Source organism: Enhydra lutris, unplaced genomic scaffold, assembly GCF_002288905.1.
Source record: "Enhydra lutris kenyoni isolate GAN:26980312 unplaced genomic scaffold, ASM228890v2 scaffoldscaffold12, whole genome shotgun sequence".
Taxonomy (NCBI): domain Eukaryota; kingdom Metazoa; phylum Chordata; class Mammalia; order Carnivora; family Mustelidae; genus Enhydra; species Enhydra lutris.
Window position 1 is genome coordinate 70,534,594 of NW_019154096.1, and position 22,648 is coordinate 70,557,241.

General features: G+C 42.4%; 1 protein-coding gene across 1 annotated transcript in view; it reads left to right on the top strand.

The window, feature by feature from the left end:
• The window catches only part of LOC111144896 (WD repeat domain 11), a 58,558-nt gene extending 36,465 nt beyond the window's left edge, over nt 1–22,093 (top strand). Inside the window, exons 17-29 of the mRNA XM_022499482.1 lie at nt 3,115–3,221; nt 4,074–4,188; nt 4,492–4,663; nt 12,339–12,447; nt 13,532–13,594; nt 15,066–15,131; nt 15,966–16,143; nt 16,743–16,838; nt 17,364–17,529; nt 17,833–17,930; nt 18,384–18,529; nt 19,477–19,556; nt 20,798–22,093. Coding sequence (XP_022355190.1) covers nt 3,115–3,221; nt 4,074–4,188; nt 4,492–4,663; nt 12,339–12,447; nt 13,532–13,594; nt 15,066–15,131; nt 15,966–16,143; nt 16,743–16,838; nt 17,364–17,529; nt 17,833–17,930; nt 18,384–18,529; nt 19,477–19,556; nt 20,798–20,955 — 1,554 coding nt within the window. The 3' untranslated portion in view covers nt 20,956–22,093. The remainder of the gene's footprint in view (nt 1–3,114; nt 3,222–4,073; nt 4,189–4,491; nt 4,664–12,338; nt 12,448–13,531; nt 13,595–15,065; nt 15,132–15,965; nt 16,144–16,742; nt 16,839–17,363; nt 17,530–17,832; nt 17,931–18,383; nt 18,530–19,476; nt 19,557–20,797) is intronic.
• Nucleotides 22,094–22,648: the final 555 nt, after the last annotated feature.

Below are 22,648 nucleotides of genomic sequence, written 5' to 3' on the forward strand. Positions count from 1 at the left end.
GGTGGCTGGGGTGGGAGGGTCCACTTCCAGGGCGGCTGACTCACCTGGCCATAAGTAATGCTGGCTCTTGGCGAGTGGCCTCAGTTCTTCCTCGCAGGGACAGTCTCCATAGGGCTGTCTGAGTGTCGTCACCACATGACAGCTGGCTTCCCCCACAGTGAGTCATCCAGGAGAACACAGAAAAAGCTGCAGAGTCTTTTAGAACCTAGTCTGAGAAATCACACTCTGTCGTTCCCTCAGTGCTGCTGGTTCACGGGTCAGTCCTGTTCATTTGGGAGGTAACTGTCAAGGGACATGAATAGCACAAGGCAGGATCAGTGGGGGAGTCTGTGAAAAGCTGCTGCCACATTGTCCTTAAAACAACATGAGAAGAGTTGAGGCCATCCAAACCACCTTCTCTACTAAAAATGGAAACTAACATGTGAAAGTTTCATTTTTACTATTTTTTTTTTAATATTATATAGAACAAGTCATACCTGAGACTTAGTAATGTCTGTTTTGAACTTTCTCTAACGTCACTAGTTTGAAAGGTGAAAGTAGTAATGCAAATATGAAAGGCTGGTATTTGGTCATAATAGGAAAAGGAACTTACTTTACGTGTATCGGAAGAAAAACTGCTAAGGAGAGCAGACCTAAGAGTTGCAGTATTAGTGTAGCTGTCCTTTGAAATATCAATTTGCTGTCTTAGGAATATAGAGAGTTCCTGCTCTAGAACCGCGGAGAAGGCCGTACCTGAAGTCTTCCAGCGCCTCGCACAGGCAGCTGTCTGTGTCTGATCACTTCACACTTGCGATTAGGATGTAGAAACAATCTGGTAATTTTTTGAGATGCCAATTCCTCCTTACCCCAGGAAAAGTTTAAAGCTTTTAGACAGTAGACCCTACTTTTCCTTTTTATAGAAGTTTCTTTCGGGATGGTAATTGTGCCTCACAGCCTTTAAGATTCTGTGTATTTTTGTGGAGGTCCAAAGTCAGGGTATAGCAGGTCTCCAGCTGCCTGCCAGAGCCTTTTATTCCACAGCTGGAGCAGCTTTCTCAGGGAGTGAGCAGCCTAATACAGATGCAGCCTCCAGTGAAATTAGTGCATATTTAGGGAAAATCCCTTCCCCTAAAACCAGCTAGGTTGCCTTTAGGGAAAGGTGTTTGAGCAGCTACTGAATAATACACGAGAAATTGGCTTTGGTTCATTATTTTTATTTTCTGTAATTTAAATATTTCCTAGGGACTGTCCTATAGAATTTAAGCAGAGGTTTTGTTTGATCGTTTTAATCCAATATTTATCTTACTCTCCTCCCAAACGTAAAGTATTAAACATTTGCTTTGAGTTGACTCCCTCTGCATTATGGCCCCAGAGCTATAGAGTATATAAAAATGGTAAAAAGAAGAGGAAGACTTGGCATATTTTAAATTTTGGAGCATCTGTAGTTGACTGTCTTTATTCAGAAAACTGGAACAGTGGAAGGGAATCAGTATCTCGATGTTGCTGTCAGCCTTCTGATCTTTTAAACATCACATTTTATATACAGAAACATAACAGTGTCAAGTAATAATACTCTGTTGAGTTTTAATCTTAAATTGATTCTCTTGGGATTATTTGGAGCTACAAAGCAACTTTATGTCACATCCTCTGAAAGCTCCTTGGTATCTGCATATGGTTGTATCCTATCAACAAACCCTCAGGTAGGAAGGTCTGGATTGTTTAATTATATAGTCATATTAATATGTCACCTACAAGCTGACTTCTGTGCTTATTTAAGCTTTAATTTTTAGTTTTAGAGGTTAGGAAGTAAGATTATAAAATGTGGAAGTTTTCAAGGCTAAAAAAGTAAACTGAAAGGCAAATTCTGAATTAAACATTCTGTTAATGTGGTCAGGAAAATGGAAATAAGATCTTGAAGTGTGGCTTCATATTATATAGAATTCTATTTAACATAATTTTCTAAGTTTTTTATTATTGAATTCTTTAAAATACTCATTTTTAATCCAGTTTTTTCTTTTATTTCTTGACTACCACTAGGATTTGTGTAGTATTTGATGCATGGGCCAGTCTATTAACAGTCTGGCCATCCTGGAGCTTTCCCACTATGAACTAAGCATGTGAATTTTTATTTTTATTTTGTTTTATAAATGCAAAAAACAAGATTTCTGTTAAGTAAAAAAGTAGTTGAGCAATATTATTTAATAATGAGCAATTTATTGACTGCTGTGTAGCAGGCGTTGTTTTGAGCCCTTTCCTGTATAAATGTATTAATACTAATAGGAACTCCTCAAGTTTCATGAGCTTAACTTTCTTTATTGATGACAAGTCTAAGACTCAGAAAGATTAAGTAAATGTGCCCCAAGCCACACAACAAATATACGGGATGAAGCCCAGATCTGAGCCCCAGTATCTGACTGTAGAGCCCAGGCTCTTAAGGTCTTTGTCGCACTACCTCTGTGCATTTGTTAGATAGAGCTGCAAGCTCCTTTCTCCCCTCTCTCCCCCCCACCTCCCCTTGGACTTACTGCAGTACTGTTTCATTCTTATACTTGGGTTTCCGTATGTCTTTGCAGCGTCTTCTGTGAATTCAGATTGTGCAGATGCCTTTAATCTACAGTATCTCTTTACTGTCATTATTCCAGAAGGTATCAGGGAAGCTCTGGATCCTCTTTTCAGTAGAAAAACTGCTGCACAGTTCATTATGAAACAGCTCTGAGTTTCTTCTGGAACAGACTGATTTATCCTTTTGCAGTGAGTGAGAAGTTGGGAGACAAGGGCCCTTTGGAAAGGGTTTTCTTTTCTTTTCTTCTCTTTATTGCTTTTAATTTGCTTTCTTTAAGGTATTTCTTCCTCAAAAAGCACCTCTTCTCTACAGATTTAGTTCAGATAACTTAATGGCCATCAAACTGAAATCTCTGGTTTCTTTATGGTTGAAATTGATAAGCTAGGTAGCTCTTCTAGTGTCCCAAGTCTGTTAGTATTTTATGGCATACATACCAAAGCAAAACCATTTATAATTAAGTTTTATTAAAATATCTTTATTATTTTATCACATTTATTAATTAAAAATATTACTCTGCTATGATGGCTTATAAGTAGTGAAAACTATATGTATCTATTGCTTTTGTTTTCTAGGGAAGTATGGGTAGTATTACCTGCATTGCTTGGAAAGGTGACACATTAGTTCTTGGAGATATGGATGGAAATTTAAATTTTTGGGATTTGAAAGGCAGAGTATCCAGGTATGAATCAAGAATTCAGTATTATTTGGGGGCACCTGGGTGGCTCAGCAAGTTAAACCTCTGCCTTCGGCTCAGGTCATGATCTCAGGGTCCTGGGATCGAGCTCACATCGGGCTCTCTGCTCTCAGCAGGGAGCCTGCTTCCCCCTCTCTCTCTGCAGGCTTCTCTGCCTACTTGTGATCTCTTTCTGTCAAATAAATAAATAAAATCTTAAAAAAAAAAAAAGAATGCAGTATTATTTGGGGCACCTGGGTGTCTCAGTTGTTTGAGCCTCTGACTTTGGTTTTAGCTCAGGTCATGATCTCAGGGTCCTGAGATCAAGCTCCTTGTCAGGCTCTCTGCTCAGTAAGGTGTCTGCTTCTCTCCCTCTCCCTCTGCCCCTACCCATGCTCCTGCTTGTTCTCTCTCTCTCACTCTCTAAATAAAATAAATAAAAACTTTTAAAAAGATGCAATATTATTTGTTTAAAAAGAAAAAGTAACTTCTTGATATGGATGCATTGGAGGCTCTTGACCTGTTAAGTAGGATCATTAAACATGACCAAGTATAGCTCAGACCCTTGGGTCTCGTCGCTCAACTTGGGAGGAAGAGCCTTGAGCCAAGCTCTGGGTCATTCATAGGAGACACTTCCCTGCAGGTGGCCCATGACGAAGTGTTGGGGCATTATTCCCTCATCATTAAAGGGCTGACCCTTTCTGTCATATGGGACCCCTCTCCCTGAAAGCAAAGTGGTTCTCACGTCACCAGACCTTGTCAAAATCAGACCTAGAAAAAGTCATCGGACATCGTTTCCAGTGACAAGGTATTACTCTACGTCATATTGGCATCTTGTTTTTTTTTGTCTGTTTTCAGAGGAATACCTACACACCGAAGCTGGGTGAGGAAGATTCGTTTTGCTCCCGGTAAAGGAAACCAGAAATTAATAGCAATGTACAATGATGGTGCTGAAGTGTGGGATACTAAAGAGGTAGGCCCAGCTCCATGAGGGGACACTCAAACCAAGCTGCTGGTCACAGGAGCTGTAATTTTTTTCTTCCTTCTGATTTAGAAATGAAGCCTATGAAATGGGTTTGTCAGACTTCTTAAAATGATTTTCTGGCTTTTAATGGTCTCACTGTCTTTGGGATCTTCAAAATGCAGTCTGCATGTGGAAGAGAGATTGCCAAAGGCTGTTCAGTTTTAACTTGCACTGGGTCTTTGCCACTGGCATTGTCTGTGATAAACATCTTCCTTTTCTTTCTGAAAATGACCACCAAATTCACTCTTGAAGGTTCAGATGGTGAGCAGTTTAAGAAGTGGAAGAAATGTGACCTTTCGGATATTGGATGTGGACTGGTGTACATCAGATAAAGTGATCTTGGCATCAGACGATGGGTGTGTCAGAGTCCTGGAGATGTCTCTGAAGTCCACTTGTTTTAGAATGGATGAACAAGAGCTGACCGGTACGGAGTGCCAATGAAAGGCTCAGTGACGCCTTCTTTATTTTGCACAGGGTGCTCTCTTCTGTTCATTGTAGTCTTACTTTCTAACAATCTGAGTTTAAGGAAATAGATTAACTTCAAGCTTGAGGGTTTTTACCGCTGAGATGCTGGACTCTGTAACTGCAGATGTCTGTCATTCTCCGTCTCCAGGTTGGCAAGTGCTCCTTGAGGAGTGCTTTGTCAAAGATCAGAGGTATTTACATAAAAATGGTTCACTTAGAATTTAAGGAGAACTCAGGGCTGCCTGGGTGGCTCAGTTGGTTAAGTGCCTGCCTTTAGCTCAGGTCATGATCCCAGGGTCCTGGATCAAGGCCCACACTGGGCTCCTTGCACAGCAGGGAGTCTGCTTCTCGGCCTTCCTCTGCCCCTCCCCCCTCCAGCTCATGCACACTCTCTGTCTCTCAAATAAATAAAATCTTTTTTTTTTTTTTTTTAATTTTTAAAAACAGAATTTAGGAGAACTCATCAGAGGACATGACTCTAGTGATAAGGTGCCACTGGTTTTTTTAATAATGAGCTTTCTATCTTTTGCAAGCATATATCGCTGGGTGCACCTGGCTGGCTCAGTCAGAAGAGTGTGCAACTCTTCCTCTCAGGGTTGTGTGTTGGAGCCCCACATTGGCAGTAGGATTACTTAAATTAAGAAAAGAAAAGGGCAAGCATCTGTCACTGAAAAGTCACTTCGGAAAGTGTTCTCAGTGTCGTGAATGTTGATGCCTATCTTAAGACTTGTTAAATGGCCCGTCAAAATAAAATTAGATGATCGTGCTATTGTACCTTTTTTGTAAGGTTGTTTTGAGATTATTTTTTACCAGAATGAAGAACATTTTAGTAAATGTAACCTCATATGTGACTTAAAAAAAAAGAAAAAAAGAATAGGGTTGTGAACGCACCCATCAGTCATTTTGAAAGTCAGCTTTTGTCTGATGAAATGCAGTGTTCATCCTTGCAAGATACTTTGGGGTAGAGACAGACATTCTGACCCTCATGGGATTTGTGAAGCAGGAAACTTCCTACATTAAGTATTCTCCAGGCTTCCCTTTGGGTACACACCAGCCTGCTGAAAAATTTCAGAAGAAACTTGTTTAGTCACTTACTGGGTTTCAGCATAGAGCTTTCCTCTCTGGGAACTGTGTGTACCTTTGTCGGATTGGTCTTTGGCACCTTCAGGGGCAGTAACATTTTAGAAACCTGTGCTTTCCCCTTGTGTTTGTACTCAAGGCACTCCCAAGTCGCTGCCAGTGCCGGCTGGGCTCCCTTGAAGTTGTGTTAGGTATGCTTTTGTTTTTGTCGTTGTCCCAGCTCTGCTAGCAGCTTTGGGACCGCCACTTCCCCCTTTGTGACCTTGACCACCACTCGCCAAAGCCAGAAGCTGTGTGATGCTTTCCTGTGTCTGTGCCTGAGATGCTCAACGGTGCTGCGGAAGTGGCAGCATCTCCTCCTTCTGAAGCAAACTTAGTTATTAAGGAAATGGAGGGAACTTCAAGGGTTGTTTTCCTTTTTTAAATTAGCTACTGGTTCAAGGTTAAAGAGGTGTGTGAATGTAATCAAAATGTTTGGAAAGCTTTTCTACCCCTTTTAATTTAAAATTTCAATCTACCAAGGCCAGGGTAGCTTTTTCTTAAAGTGACTACAGAATTGGAGCCCATCATTAACACTGTGCTTGAACATCTGACCTGCAGATCGATTTTAGATTACATTTTCTTTTCAGGTTTTCAAAAAAAATCATTCCTACCCAGTCTGTAGTGCTGCAGCCTCAGCCAGAAAGGGAATATTTTTGAAATAGTAACAGGGAAGTTCAATATTGACCTTTAAACTCAGAACAACATTTGATACATATTAAAGAGTAAAAACTGGTGGTATGTGTGACTACGGAGTTAGCACACAGATGTCTCTGTGTTCAGTTACATGCTGACTTGATCTTAGAAAGATATGGTCAATATATTTCTATTCTGGGGAATTAGAAATAGAGTTTAGACTTATTGATATGGGATAAAAATCATTTTAGGTCATATGCAGTGATACATTTAATAAATTTTCTTTAATTCTCCTTAATAACAGGTAGAAAATATCCTAAAATACTGGGTCAAGTCTGTCAGTTTTCTTAGAATAGCTTAGATGGCCTGTTCCTCCCCTTCCGCCCTGTGTTGACATGTGTCTCAACCCTCCTCTAGCTCTAGTAACCAGGAAGGTCAGACACATGTAGATGAGGATCCCTGTTTTTGAGTTGAAGAACCCTTCTTGTCTGCTGCCTTATTTATCAGGGTCATAAAACAGCATAAAAAAATCATAATACTTTTTTTTTTTAGCAGCCTCTGGAAGGAATCAGGGAGGGTGAGACTTGTTTAGTAGCATTCAAGTTGCAGTTTCCACACACTTTACATAGTATCCACAGGGTATTAGAGACTGTCTGGTGCAACTTCCTCACAGCTGCTCGGGCCATTGCCTAACACGCCCCCATAGAAAGAAGCTTTCTGCAGTCGGATTTATACGCACAGCTTGCCTCTTTGTCTGCCTCTGCTTTCCACTCATTTCCACTGGTTTTCATCTGGGCTGTCTGGAAATGTGTCAGGATGTACAGGTGTCGGGGCCGGGGGACATCTGGGGTTACTAAGCAGCATGCAGTGCAGGGAACGACCTGGGCAATGAGAAATGGTCTTGCCCAAAATGTCAGGTGTGTACCTTATCTCCCCTCTTCCCTCCCGCCACCCGCATTGTATCACAGGGACAAAATTACCCAGGCAGGGTCCTCTCCTTCCCAGACTGCCTGCTTACCGTGCCGTGGGCCACCTCCAGGTGCTGGGGGAGCAGTTTTCCTACTGTTCTTGGCTCTTCGGTTCCTGATTTTCTGCATGGCTGTCACATAGGCAGCCAACAGTCTGGGTGTGTTTCTGTTTAACACCTCAGATAGCTGTAGCCCAGACTATGTAGAACCTGTGGGAGAAAAGTTAACAGTGATGCCAACTGCCTTTTTATTCTAATTGTAATGTCCAGAAGTGAATGAGCGTTTGTAGGTGAGTTTCTCCAGCTGGAAGATGATCACCTATTATTTTTTCATGGCTGATCTTTGTCTTTGAGGAGAAAGATCTAAATTTATTTGAAGGTAGGAGGGAATAGAGTTCACTCTCAGTTTGTTCATGCTCATTGGGATGCTCTCAGCAATGTTTTGTTTTGGAGAAATAACACATTTGTTTTTAAAGATCAGATGTTTCCCTCCGTTTACTCGGGCTTGGTCATTGCTGTCTTGCTCACGTTATGTAAAAACTCTGGAGTACTGCTTTCTCAGAACATTCTCTTGTGTCTTTTCACTGTCCGTTGATTAAGAAACTACACATATACAGAAACTTTCTCTGTTTCCAAGCTTAATTTGTACCATTAAGTTTTTGTCCCCTCACACTATTTCCAAACATTTTGTAAGCTAACACTAGCAGCCACTGTTATCTTGAGAGCTGGAGTGTTCCTTGGTTCTCATCTAGTAAGGATGACTAAAGAGAAAGTGCTAAGTAAACCTGCCTTTATCCTTTCCAGTGCTGGTTTTAATGGTTCTGTAGGTATGTAGGTGAGTCTCATTCTTACCAGGTATATTCTTCCCTTTATAACCTGAATGTAAAAGATAAATTTGACTGAATAGGAAATGGGGAAAAAAAAACAACAACAAACAAACCAAAAAAACCTTTCATAGAACAAAAACTATAAGCAAAGCAAAATACATATGATAACCTGGGAGAAGGTATTTGCAAGTCTTTAGTAGGCTGTCCACAGAGAAGAAAAAAATATATACAAATGGCCCTTAAACATATGAAAAGATGCTCAACTTTATTCCTAATAAGAAAAATACAAATTAAAACTATACTAGGAAACTGCTTCTCAACTATCAGATTAATAAAAATTCAGGAGCTTGAAAACATGCTCTTGCAAGTCTAAGAAAACAAGTACGGTCATTCAGTGTTCGTGGAGGAGTTCCTGTAGGAAGGAATCTGGCCGTACTTAGCAAAGCAGCCTGTATATTTACCTTTTATATTCATCGATTCCAATACCAAGAATTCACGTTAACTTGGGCATCCATATATGTGACCATAGCAAAATTGGGGAAAGAATAAATCTGGAAACATCCACACAATGGAGTAGTCTGCAACACTTAAACAGAATGAGGAATGTCTCTGAACCGTGGAGTGATAGGGTATGAATGGGTGAGAAATGCAAGTGTTCAAGTGTGTGTAGTCTGCAAAGGTGTTTGCTTATTTTACAAAACAAGACAATTTAAAAAACCCAGAATAATCCAAGAACTAAAGAAAATGATTATTTATAGAAGGTAGATTAAAAGAATGAGGATGGGGTGAAACTTCAATGAATACACTAATATTATATAGTTTCAGCTTTTGAGTCATTTAAATGTTGTACATATTCAAAAAATACAGACTTGAACAGCATGGGGGTTACAGCTGATGAGGTTACATCAGGTTCCTGCTCCTGATGGCCTGCCATTGCCGGAAGCCTTACCGATGACGTAAATAGCCAACAAATACATATTTTGTATGTTACATGTATTACGGGCTGTATTCTTATAAAGTAAGGCAGAGAAAAGAAAATGTTATTAAAATCATAAGGGGTTTTCATAAAATCATCATAATTTGAAATCGTAACGGAAAATACATTTATAGTACTGTGCTGTATTTATTGAAAAAAAATCGTCTATAAGTGGACCTGCATAGTTCAAACCCATATTGTTCAAGGGTCAACTGTATAATGAAAACAAGAAGGATGAAAGAAAAAACAAACCCTAAAATTGGACAAAGAGACCATTGAACCTAACCGTATTAACAAATTGGTAAGAATAGTTCTCATAACTGAAATGCAGGATTCTCACAGTGCCCCTTAGTGGTTCATACTTTGAGGATGAAAAAGAGCTGTCTGGGGTTTTCAGCTTCAGTAGTTGGCAGTAGTCATTGTGAAATGTTTTGTGCATATTATGGACTGGAACAAACTAGTAAATAAATTGCAATTTAGGGGAACTAGAGTTCCTGCTGAGGGAAGAGGGAGACACAGATGTGGGGGTGGAGGGGTGTGAGGAGGAAGAGCTTTTCAGGGTGGGTCTGAATTTGACTTTAAATGTTATTTCTTTATTTCCTGGCTGTGTGTACTAATTTCAGGCATAGAAGCAATGACATTTCAGTGGCAGGGAACTCTCTTAGCACCCAGATTTGGTTTATAAATTCTGTTTCTTGACCTAAAAGAACCAGGGCTCCTTGGGCAGTTTGTTCCAGGACAGAGGCGAGAAAGCTGCAAGATGAGTCTGGGACATTTTGTGGTGCCAGCAGCTAAGGAAGGAATTGAAAAACCAGGGAGGGCCCGTCACAAACATACAGAAACGAGCATTTAGAGGCTTCCACTGCCAAAGCTGGGGCAGTCTGAGCGTCGTGAAGAATAACATTGGTATCGACAGCAGTGTTGGACTTCTTCTTTTTTTTAATCCATTATTCCATAGTAATATTCCCAGCAAAAGAGGAAGGGGCTTGGGCAGGAAGGGAAAGCTCATGTTTACAGAAGAATGCCAATTGATAAATGTAGACAGAGTGATAGAATTAGAGAATCACCAATTCCCACTCCTAATGTAAGAGTTGATTCAAGCCAGGATCACTGGTGGGTGTTAGATCACTGGGTGGAAGGGCATTGAGGAATAGGAAATTCGGTCTCACAGTATCTCGCCATAATTGTGAAGGGGAAAAAGGTGCCTTGACTTCGAGAGAGCCCATGAGTTCACCTTAACCAGATGACCACATTTCGTGTTACCCAGTGGCTAGCTAACATGCCCCTCTGCCGGGATGCAGTAGGAAGTACGCAACATCCCTTGTTTCCACTTCTTGCCCAGAATGTTTAGCCTGAGTCTCATGCTCAGTGGAGATCATTTCCTACGACACTCAACAGACCAGACTTTTCAAAAATGACAACATTGTGTAAGACCAAAGACAAAAAGATGAGAGGACTGTTCTAAATTAAGGGAGACTCAGGAGACATGAGAAGCCAGTGCAGGCAGAATATAGCCCTCAGGATAGGGAGTAACAGAGGACCTCTGAATGTGGACTGCAGTTTAAGTGATTTTAATGAATCAGTATTAAAGCTCTTGGGTGCAAAAAAAAAAAAAAATAGTATTAGAAATATTTCTGGCCATTCTCTGACTCTGAAAAGTCCACATAAGGTATTTTATTTAAGATGTAATACTTAGCTAACTACATACAACGATGGTTTCTAAAGCAGTAGTCTCTAACAGAAAAGTAACGTGAGCCACATATGTTTACATTTTCTGGTACTTGGTGTTAAAAAGTGAAAAATGGATAAAATTAATTTTAATAAAAATTTTATTTAACCCAGTATATCCAGAGTTTTATCATTTCAACCTGTAGTCGGTATTAAACAGAACTGATGAGATATTTCAGTTTTGCACTCTCAGTTTTCAGAACCCAGGGTGTACTTAACATTGGAACATGGATCATGGGGCGCCTGGGTGGCTCAGTTGTTAGGTGGCTGCCTTCGCCCGGGGTCATGATCCCAGGGTCCTGGGGTAGAGCCCTGTGTCAGGCGTCCTGCTCGTTGGGGAGCCTGCTTCCCCCTCTCCCTCTGCCTGCTGCTTCCCCTGCTGTGCGCTTTCTCTCTCTCTCTCTCTCTCTCTGTCAAATAAATAAATGAAATCTTTAAAAAAAAAAAATCAATTTAGGGGACACATTTTTTCAGCAGAAATACTTAAGCTGCATTTAGATTTTATAAAATTGACAACTGAAAAAGCAGTTATGTATCCCTGAGTAGACGTAAAAGTTATCCAATGACTGAATCAAGTATTTTAAAATTTAAGTTAGTTAAAACTAATTAAGGTTAATTAGTTAAAATTAATTAATGAAGTCCTAAAGAACTCTTTTTTTAGTCCTGAAGAACTCTTTACTGGTTGAGCATCTGACCGGGTGGGGCTGTGTTAGGTAGCCACAACACGGTTGCCTGGGCACTGGGACCTTTGGGCCTTCGGCTTCCTTGAATTAGAATATGTTAAAAAAAAAAAAAAAAAGAAGCAAATCTTGTTTATTATGTCCTAAGTAAGCCTACTGCTGCATGTAGGGGATGCTAGGGCCCCTGGTCTAGGGGGATAGGAGCTGCCCTTGTAAGTAAGACCTGAGGATGCCTTTGATGAGCGGGGTGACCTGATACCTCTAGTGACAAGCTCAGGGTTGATGGGCTGTGTTATTTGAATAGTCTCAGAAAAGCAAAGACAGCAAACAGTGTAAGAGGATACGAGTAAATATTATTTTTAGTATTTTAAAATAATGAGCTTTATTAGAATCTGTTGAGTCGTTGCATTAAACCTTTTCACATAGGATCAGTGTTTTTAAACCATACAGGACACTTAAATTTTAAAAAGGGGAAGAAAGAGCTATTCATCAGTTTGAATGAAGAGAATCTCTGCATGCTTAGCCCGTTTGTCTTTAAGCAGTGACAGCATTGAATGTACTCTCTGCTGCCACCAGACTTACGCGTCGTTCTTTGTTGACTTTTCCGTAAACTGCTGTAGCTGAAGCTTCACAGCAAAACAATAAAATTCTGTTTTATTAAAAGAAAGAACTTACTTAATTTTTTAAAAATTTTTATCTAGAGCCTGTGTGGTGCCCCTATCTCCTTGTTCCAAGGGCCTCCCTTGCCTTGAAAGCTTTCTTACTACACCAGCCATGGAATGGACAGTATTCTTTGGACATTTCTCAGGTGTAAGTTTTTACCATTTTTATTTTCCTTTCTTAATTTGCTTGGGGTTAAAGGGCACCCACGAAAACCAGCAGGCGCCTGTACTCTGGGATTTAAAAGGATTGGAAAAAAACAAGCTGAGGCAGAAATAGTAGTTGCACTGAAAGATCCTTTATCCTGCCTCGCTGGGGTCTTTGGGAGCGGGCAGGCGTGGGGCTCTGGGGTTCGTGAGCTGCTCTGGGCAGTTGGAGTCAGAACATGGGGATGGCACAGTGAGTGTGGAGAGAGCCAGTTAGGCCAAGAGGAATTTGAGGCCAGGCTTCAAATTCTTTTTAAAAGCAGTAAGAGGGGTACCCAGATGGTTCAGTCGGTTAAGGGACCAGCTCTTGATTTCAGCTCAAACCATGATCTCCGGGTCCTGGGATGGAGACCCACTTCAGGCTCCACGGAGTCTGCTTGTCCCTCTACCTCTGTGCCCTCCTCCCACGCTCTCTCTCTCTCAAATAAATAAAATATATAAAAGAAAAAAGCAGCAAGAATGAGCTTATTACAGAGATATTTTCTGTTTTTTGAATCTTACTGCCTGCCTCATTACAAAAATATATTCACAGTAACTATTATTAGTAGTTATTAGTTAAACCGACAAGCGTTACTGAACTTAGGCCATGTGGAAAGCACAGATAGGCATGGGTTAGGGGAATACAACAAATACTGGGATGAGGTATCTGGATACTTCAGCAAGTATCTTCTTAGAGAAAGGAATGTCCATTTTGCAGAGCAGAAGAGCACATCCCTTCAGTCATTGCTGGGTTTCGTATTAACGTGAATCTAAGCATGATGGTTTTTAGAGCCCGCTGATAAATTTTCTGGTTTCTTGAAAGCCAGAGAGACATTCATTACTCATTCCTTTGTTTTACCTAAACGAGGTGAAAGCAGACATGAAAGGTGGTTGGTGGGTTCTTGAGTAATTGCTGTTTGGTCTATAGCCAGCTTCTTAAACCAGGGACTGCTGAGAAGTTATTTCTCTATTGGTACAACTTTTTTTCTGGTGAAATGTGTGGTTGTAAGTGAAAGAGAATGAGCTTATTCAAAATCTTTTCTGCATAGTGATTATCCAGAAAATGAAGAAGTAAAGAATCTCCTTCAAGAGCAGCTGAATTCATTATCAAAGTAAGCATCCAGCTATGTTTTAATAGAGGGTATGACTATGAAAAAGAAAATGCAGTCATTTAGGCTTTTTTGAAATTAGAGTAGGTTTTGTTTCAGAAAATGTTAGGAGCCCTAACCTAAGGAGGAAGGTTCTATTCAGAACCATTCTGTTCGGAAGCTTATTTCCCTTGAGAATCTTTGTGTTGTAGAAAACATAATTATTTAGTAGTTACGGTGACAGCATCTGCCTTCACCAAGATCCTCAGTGTTAGACGGCTGTGGTCCCGTATCAGTGCAGGAACGGAAGCTGTGGTGTGAGCGTCATCGTAGCTCAGCCTGCCTCGACCACAGATGCCCCACGAAGCTCCTCAGGTGAGAGGCCATGCACAGTGCCGTTCTTCTGTGGCAGCTGCCTTTTCTAAAATAAATCCTCCGCGTCAGGTGCTGTGTGTACACAGTGCTAAGAAATCAATATGTTCCCTAGAGCCAAGAGCATTTAAAAGGATGTATTGGGAATAATATTGCAAAGGAAGTAGAAACATATGGGTCCATCAGTTCTTGGTTAAATAGAATACATTTTTGCAATCTTAGAATCTATCACATGTAATCACAATATGTAATACATTTTCCATGTTTTATTGACACCAAATTCAAAATAATTATTGTTTTCTGTATCCAAAAGGTAACATTTATGTTTAAGTAGAAAAGATTTAAAGAGCATCTTTCCCCCTCCCGATTTATGAATATTCTGTTTGTGGCTATTTTAGGAATATCAATTTATAAAAATATGTCTTTCTTCCTTAAATATTTTTTGGAATAGTTTCTGAATCTCTCTTTTCTAAAGTACATAGTGTTTCTGATGAGTAGCAAAGTCATTTTGCCAACCGTGACATTCTTATTCCTATAGTGAGATAGCTGTTCATGTTTTCAAAACCATGAGTTAAACTCTTGCGGGACTGTAAGCTAGAATCAGAGCCTCACCCCCTGTGATGGTTGACAGGTACCAGTTCTCCAGGCCTAGACCCACTGTGAGCCTTTTAAAACATTTGTCATTTCAGGGTCACGGCAAAGTAACTTCCTTTGTCAGTTCTAAGCATACTAACTAGTTCAAAAAGAACGAAATATTTCAGGAATAGCAAAACTTGGGCGCCCGGGTGGCTCAGTTGTTAAGCCACCTTCGGCTCGGTCGTGACCTTCGGCTCAGGTCATGATCCCAGGGTCCTGGGATTGAGCCCTGCATCAGGTTCCCTCCTCCTTGCTCCGCAGGAAGCCTGCTTCTCCCTCTCCCATTCTCCCCTGCTTGTGTTCCCTCTGTTTTTGTAAAAATAAAAAAAAAAAAAATTAAAAAAAAAAAAAAAAAAAAAAGAATAGCAAAACTTTAAGTAGATTAACAATTTTGAGTGGATTTCCCCTTTCAAGAGTATACTGATTTATCTCCTTTATTGTTCGATTAAAAAATTTGCCTTCCCTTTGTCTGGATGCCTGTTTTCAGTGACATCAAGAAGCTCTTGCTTGATCCGGAATTCAGTCTCCCGCAGAGGTGCCTGCTGGTTTCAAGGTAACAGTCCACGTTCTGTGAGAGACACCGCACTTCAGCACTTCAGCACTGCAGAGGAACTCATTTCTCTTATTAAGGGTTTTTAGTTAACACCAAACAAACCCTTTTAGATTTTAGAACAGCGTATCAGTTCATCCTTTATGTTTGCTTTACAGTTAATTTTGAAACTAGTAATACAAATAGGAAAAAAAAAAATCACATTTTTAATGTGAGATCTAGGCCTTCTCTACTGAAAAGGCTGCCTCCTACAGACAACTTTTTAAAATTTGTGTTTCAAAATATCAGTTACAAAGAGCATGTCCTTAGTTATACCAGTAAATTATATTTAGAGGCAATAATCTGTACTTCCTCTTTGAATGGTCAAGTTGTCACTTACCAAAAAGACATTTCCATCCATTATGCCCCAAAGAATAAATTGCAGATATTTCTATACCTTATTTAGCAAATTTTCCCAGAGGAACTTCTTCCTTAATGTGAAGCTCTGGTCCAGATTGAAAGGTGTGTGTGCTCCTGGCAAATCAGGAGCCCTGACAGATCAGCCCTGACAGATCAGTGCCCAGGCCTTGGAACCATCATGTTGCCCTTAACACAGCACAGGTGGGTGTGGGTGTGAAGGGGCTGTGCCCTCAGGCTCTTGGGTTGTCTGAGACCCAGTAATAGGGCTGGAGAATGGGCTGCTTCCTCTGTCACCCTGCCGGGCATAGGCCAGCATCCCAGATGGTCTTTCATGGGGCAGTGCTGTGCTCCTGGTCCCTGAGGCTTTTATGGAGAGCCCCCGTCCACGCCCAAGTCTGCTGTGTGCGCTCAGTGGGACTTTGCTGTCACCCTTCTCAGGCTTTATGGCGATGAGTCAGAGCTACACTTCTGGACCGTTGCTGCCCACTACCTACACAGCTTGTCCCCCGAAAAGCCAGCAGGCACCCCAGCCTCTAAAGAAACTATGCCTCAGGACAAAGTGAACAACCCGCTGGATATATGTTATGATATACTCTGTGAAAATGCCTATTTTCAGGTACTGTGTTGCATATATTAAACTCTTTAAAGCTCCCATCTTGTTGACTTACGTCTTTGTAAGAAGTATCTTAAATTTGGGAAACTTTCCAGCTAAGTGAAGGTGCACATAACAGAAATAAGTCTGTTGGCGCCACTGCATTAAAAAAGGCCTCACTCGGGACTTGAAAAGCTCATAAATGCTCATTGAGTTTTTTAATACACATTAGAATTTTACTATTAAGTCCTTATTTTTTTCTTTGTCTTAAAATTGTTAACTTAGAAGATTCACTATTATTCTCTAATTTTATTTTCTATAAATAACAAACATTTCTTTCACTCAATTTGAATTTGTTATTCTGAAAAGGTACTTTCACCCTGTTTTCACTGCAGGGGAGTCCTTCAGTACGTGGAGGACCGGCTTCTGTATGCGGGCAGACTCGCACACAGATGAGAATTCGTTTCAACATTTCTCTAATCAAACTCTTACTATGTTGTGAAGTTGATTAGCTAATAACTTCAGAAGGCAAAATAATATTTATAAAAGGATTTTATTATAGTAAAATTTAACTCAAGTCTTGGATTGACTCAATTTTTTCTTTTTTTCTTTTCCTACCCTAGAAATTTCAGCTGGAAAGGGTGAATCTACAGGAAGTAAAGCGGTCAACTTATGATCATACAAGGAAATGCACAGACCAGCTACTTCTCTTGGGTCAAGTACGCCAGTCTTTACACTTCCGTTCACGCCTCCTGGAATCGCTAGCTGATGCGCGTTTCAGAGCATCATGTGCATTATGCACACACGTACACACATGCTCGCACAGATAGTAGATCATAGTATTTCCCTGAACGAATACATGTAAATTTCAGCTTTATTTCAAAAGACCAACAAACCTTGTGAGAAAACAAAAATCTGTGGTTGACTAGCTTAGGATTTTGGCTTGTGTAATGTCAGATGAGACCTGACTGTTTGGTTTGTTTTGGTTTTGTGTCTCTGAATTGATGCAGAGCTAGAGTAAGCAGTTTCTTGAGCGTCTGTGTTAACCAGACTGTGGTTTTGCCTTTGTTCCAAAGAAGCAGGCAGACACACTGTGGTCACTATATATAAGCAAAGCATTGACAAGCAAATTTTGAAAGTGAAAGTCTTCTCTAAGCTATTAAGTTCAGTGTTCAAATTATAAATTCACTAAGATTATGGTGGAAGAAAATGGTCTCATAATTAGAAAAACTCTTTCTCATTAGACAGACAGAGCTGTGCAGTTGCTGTTGGAAACAAGTGCGGATAACCAGCATTATTATTGTGACTCCCTGAAAGCCTGTTTGGTCACAACTGTCACCTCCTCGGGCCCCTCCCAGAGCACCATTAAGCTGGTGGCAACTAACATGATCGCCAATGGCAAGCTGGCAGGTGAGGCACGCTTTGTGGTGTGTTTGCGCGTCCTCTGGACAATCAGGCCCGTTCCCAGCAAAGCATTTGATTATGTAGATAGCTGTTTCCTTTTTTCTGTATGAACCCATTTCTCGTGTGAAAGGGGCAGTAGTCACACTGTCCAGGAGCACAGGCCCGAGGGGATGAAGCCAGGCCGCTGACACGGCGAGAGCACTGAGCCCACGCTTTCCCGCTTTGCTGTCGGGGCTGTGGCGGTGCCGCCTCCACTCCTGACTCCGCGGGGCCGTGGTGTCAACTGGGGGCTACCGTTCTGTCTTCCAGAGGGGGTGCAGCTGCTCTGCCTGATAGACAAGGCCGCAGATGCCTGCCGCTACCTGCAGACGTACGGCGAGTGGAACCGGGCCGCTTGGCTGGCAAAGGTAGGTGACTTCCTGAGGCGCCTTGAGCATGTGGGGTAGAGTTCAGTCTTGAACTTGGACTCGTGATTGAGAAGCAGTGTTTTGGCTGCAAAGCTGCTATGCAGATACTTTCTTGCAACTCTAAGGCTCCCGTCCTTTATGAAGAAATTACATTTCTTCTTATGGAGCAATGGATGTCTTCGGTAACAAGTAAGTGAAAGCAGCCGGCCTCTTTCCCTTCTGGGGTGCTAGGGTGTGAGCCCAGACTCTGGCCCTGAGATGTTGCCAGGGCCCCGGCTCTGCAGGCCTGGGTTGGTACCGCTGCTCCCCACAGTGAGCAGCAAGGTCCGGGCATGCACTCGCAAAGCCACACCTGGCGTTGGTCGCACAGGCGCAGATCCCATGTTGATCCCGTTACGGTTTTCTTTACATAGTGCAGGACGTCTTTGTTTTTGACGTGGGCATCTCTCTCAGGTCCGTTTAAGCTCTGAAGAGTGCGCCGATGTTTTAAAGCGCTGGGTGGACCATCTTTGCTCTCCACAAGTCAACCAGAAGTCAAAGGCCCTCCTGGTCCTCCTCTCCCTGGGCTGCTTTTTCACGGTGGCCGAGACACTTCACAGGTACACCCAGAGTGCTGCGCGCCTTGGTCGGGGTGACGGACTGCTTCGTGCTCTGTTGAGTCTCTGCTGGAGGGATGGAGCACTCAGTGTGCGGAGTGAACGGAGAAACTTACCTTTTAGGGTTATTTAAAAACAAAACAAAACAAAAAAATACCTCTGCAGAGAATGGAACAGTCATAGTCCATGTTAAGTTGTCTTCATTTGGCCTAGGAGCTCTGTTTTCCTACCAGTATATTCTCCAAACCTAACAGGTGTCTATTTAAAAAGAATGTAAAAGAAGTCTTCAGGAGCAGTTGAGAGGAAGGGTAGAGAGCAGTCGGAAGGATGGCAGAGAGTGTTGCCAGTGGGAGATGTCCCCTCTGAAAATAATACCTAGTACTGAGGGGACATTTTATTTTATTTATCTAAAACTAAGGGATGTTGAGGCAAATATGGCAAAAGACTCTGTGTTAAATCTGGACAGTGGGTGTTTGGATACTTGTCTTATCTCCGTGGATTTGTGTATATTTCAACCATGTTACAGTTTTTGTAAATATTAGTTAGAAAGAGCCTGGGGCTGGGGTGCCAGGTGGCTCAGTCGATTAAGCATCTGCCTCTTAATTTCAGCTCAGGTCATGGTCTCAGGGTGGTGAGATCGAGCCCCGCATCAGGCTCTGCACTCAGCATGGAGTCTGGTTGTTCCTCTCCCTCTGCTCCTTCCCCAGCTCTCTCTCAAATAAAAAATAAAATCTTTAAAAAAGAAGAAAGAGCCCGAGGTTAGGGACATGAATATTGTCCCCTGCTTTCTTCTGTGAGCCAGGGCTTGGAAGGGTGCTCGCGTAACTTACTGGCACTCAGGTTTTCAGGGAGAAGGGGTACAACTCTTTATTTGGAGATACGCCCTCAGGTGGGTCTTCCCCCAAACGCGGTAAATCACGAAGCCTGACTCCCTGTGTTCTCTTGAGCAGCATGAGATACTTCGATAGAGCTGCCTTGTTTGTGGAGGCCTGTCTCAAGTACGGCGCGGTCGGGGTCACTGAGGACACGGATATCCTTTGTTGGGATGGTTATGCCAAGGAGCAGACAGACGGCACATGTGGGTTCCTCTTAGTCGTACTGCCTGGGCAAGAACTGTGTCATATCAGGGACGAGCCACACTCAGATTTGCCAGAGTCACAGAAGAGCGAGAAATGACCGAGAACCAGGAAGAAAATGGGTGCGTTGCTGGCATCAGCTCTAAGACGGATGGGGAGGCAGCAGAGGCTGTAAAGGGATGGGACTCCGAATTTTGTGAAGGTTTGTTTGAACGTAAAAAAAGATAAAGGAAATAATTTAGGAAAGGTGTAGGAGCCTGATACTTCAAAACAGTACTATTTAAGAGAATGCACTCCATGAAATAAAAAAATATATAAAATATATATAAATATATATAAAATATATAACACAATATATAAAAATTTATATATTTATCTGGAATATACATTCTGGAATAAATAAAAAAGCCATTGTTATCCACAGTGACAGTCTAATGTGGAACCAGACTCAGCACTTCAAAGATACGTGTCACGCAGGCAGGGCCCAGTGGCCGGCTGCCAGCGCCTCTTGAGTCCCGCATTTCTCTTTGAAAGGGTCAGTTGCTTGAGTTTGCTGAGTCTCGCTTGTTCGCCTCACATCTTCATTTCTACACATCAGATACTTGCTCTTCTGTGTGTATGTTGTTTTGTTTGTTATAGAAAATGAAACTGAACTTGAATTTCATTAGTGTCCCATAGGCAGGCACTGGTAGAGCTGCCTCTAGTTGGAAGGGGCTGCTTGGAACGTCAGGGAAACAGGGCTGCCCGAAACCCAACGCCTCCAGGCAGGCTTTGTCCTCAGAAGCTCTCGCTGAGCGGTGTCTGCCCCCAGACCACCCACGGCTCAGCCTTTCCGATGCCAGACAGTGTGCACGTGAGTCCTCTTTCTTTGTGTAGTCTTTAGTTGTGTTAGGCTTTGAGGTAGTCTAGGAGGATGTTAGCTGGATTTTCTAGAAGGAGGTGCTTTGTACTCAGCTTCTGCAAAGTGTAGTGGGTGACATTGCAGACTGAGACCTCGCCTCCCCCAACCAGGAATCACCCTCCCCCAGGAAGGGTGCCCATGCTCGGCTATGTTGTTCTCGTCTCCTGCTGCCCTCCTGTGGGCCCCCTTGTCCCTCTGAGTAGCCCCACAGAGCTGGTTTTTTCCTGCCTGTGGGAGCGTGGTGGCGTGTAATCACATCTCTCTCTGGCCTTCTTTTCCTTAACTGTGGCTTACAGAAACTCATCTCTGCTATATACGCAGATTATGCCCGAAGTTTGAAGAACCTTGGTTTTAAACAGGGAGCGGTTCTTTTTGCTTCAAAAGCTGGAGCAGCTGGCAGAGATTTATTGAGTGAGCTGGGGTCCCCCAAGCAAGAACGGACTGAAGAGTGACCAGTCAATGTGTGCTGGGGAGCCTGGCCTTGCGAGCAGGACGGGGGCCAGTCTGGCGGTGGTCAAGGTCATGGTGTGGGCTGCTGACGATGCCGTCCCTGCCGGGGTCCCCGTGAGCTGCTCCCCACGTTTCTGAGGCTGCCGTGGACAGCAGCAAATGAGCATTTACAGAGTTAGGAGCAAGTCCCACGTCCTGTGTTTATCTCCGAAAAAAACACGAATGTTTCAGATTTTGAAAGGGTAGAACATTTTATACTTTTGGAGACAGCTTTAAGAGTCCCTGGAAATACTTTTAATTTTTTTAAACTTAAAATTCAGGTGACTGAATTGTTTTTCTCATTGACTGAATGGAAAGATATTTGAAAAATCTAATAGTGAGAGAAGTTTGTGAGATTTACTCTCAAATCTGTGTTGTGCCTGTGTTACATACAATCATTCAAAAGGTGGCAGGCGTATTTCAGTAGTAAAGATGATTTACCAAAGCATTCCTTGTTTCTTACCTTGAGAACATAGAACTCATGATTCTCTGTTTTAGGCAGTTGCTAAATTTTGTAATTTCAGGCCCGTAGGCTCATAGGGAAATTTTAAACTTTATGTTTTGTTCTAATATGTGGGGTCTTGGGTATTTTGAATTTTAACTCTTGATGTATTATAGTAACCACCTTTTTGAATTCTCTGTGCTTTAATTTTCTGTCTTTGTGTTTGTCCAACAACTGAAGTACCTGAGATGTGACTATTATAAATTATTCCTGTCTATAACTTACCAAAATGATAAATAAAAAGGAAATTCCAACCAGGCATTTGTGTTCCCCAAGCTGCTGTGCAGGAGGTCAGGGGCCATGCTAGCTTCTCAGGAGTCATTCCAGCTTCTTACCCTCCAAGAAGGAGTCCCAGGATTGGACCAAACGCCCCCACCGTGGGCAGACCTGCCTCAGTTTCCAAGGGAGCAGGGCTCTTGGAGGGAGGTGAGGGAGTGGCATTCCTGTCTCCCCTCCTGGGTGTCCAGGGTGGTGCATCTCCTCACACCCACCAGGAGCTAGGATTTTTTAATAGAGTCATGGCCTCTGCCCTTAGGCATCAACCATCCACTCTGACAAGGAACTGAGATCCACGGAGGGGATGGGCTTACTCTAGGAATGCCTGTTCCCAGGCTGGCACTTCGGCTAAAGTTGTAGAAGAAATCCAGGATGCATTCATTAGTCCTGTAACTGGCTCACTTTCCTGGTCCTTTCTGTGCCTGGGCGGGTTACCTTGGAATTCCTAAGGGCCACGGGCAAACGCAGCCCTGTCTGTATTGCCTGTGGTTAAATGATTGCCCGTGTATGTTTTGTTTATGCAGCCATCAGCTACCTAAAGGGAAAAAGAATGCTGGCCTTAGTAAGCAGAGAGGGGAAAAGAAATCTCACTCTAGAGTGGGGTATTTTGAAAATTAAATATGTTTGGATTTGAGGCCAACAGCTAAGTAGTGAGGCACCGCCTGCTGGGGTTGGAGGTGGGCTGGAGGTGGAAACCTGCTGCGTGCCTGACGTCAAGGCCCTGAAGTACGTCACAGCCCAGCTGGGTAGGACGGCGGCCACTGCTCGTCACCACAAGACAGAGACCCAGTCTGTCACAGTACAACTGGAAGTCCCATCCAGACAACCTGAGAGCCCCTCTCCCTGGGGACCTTGTGGGCCGGAAGCTGAGCGTGCAG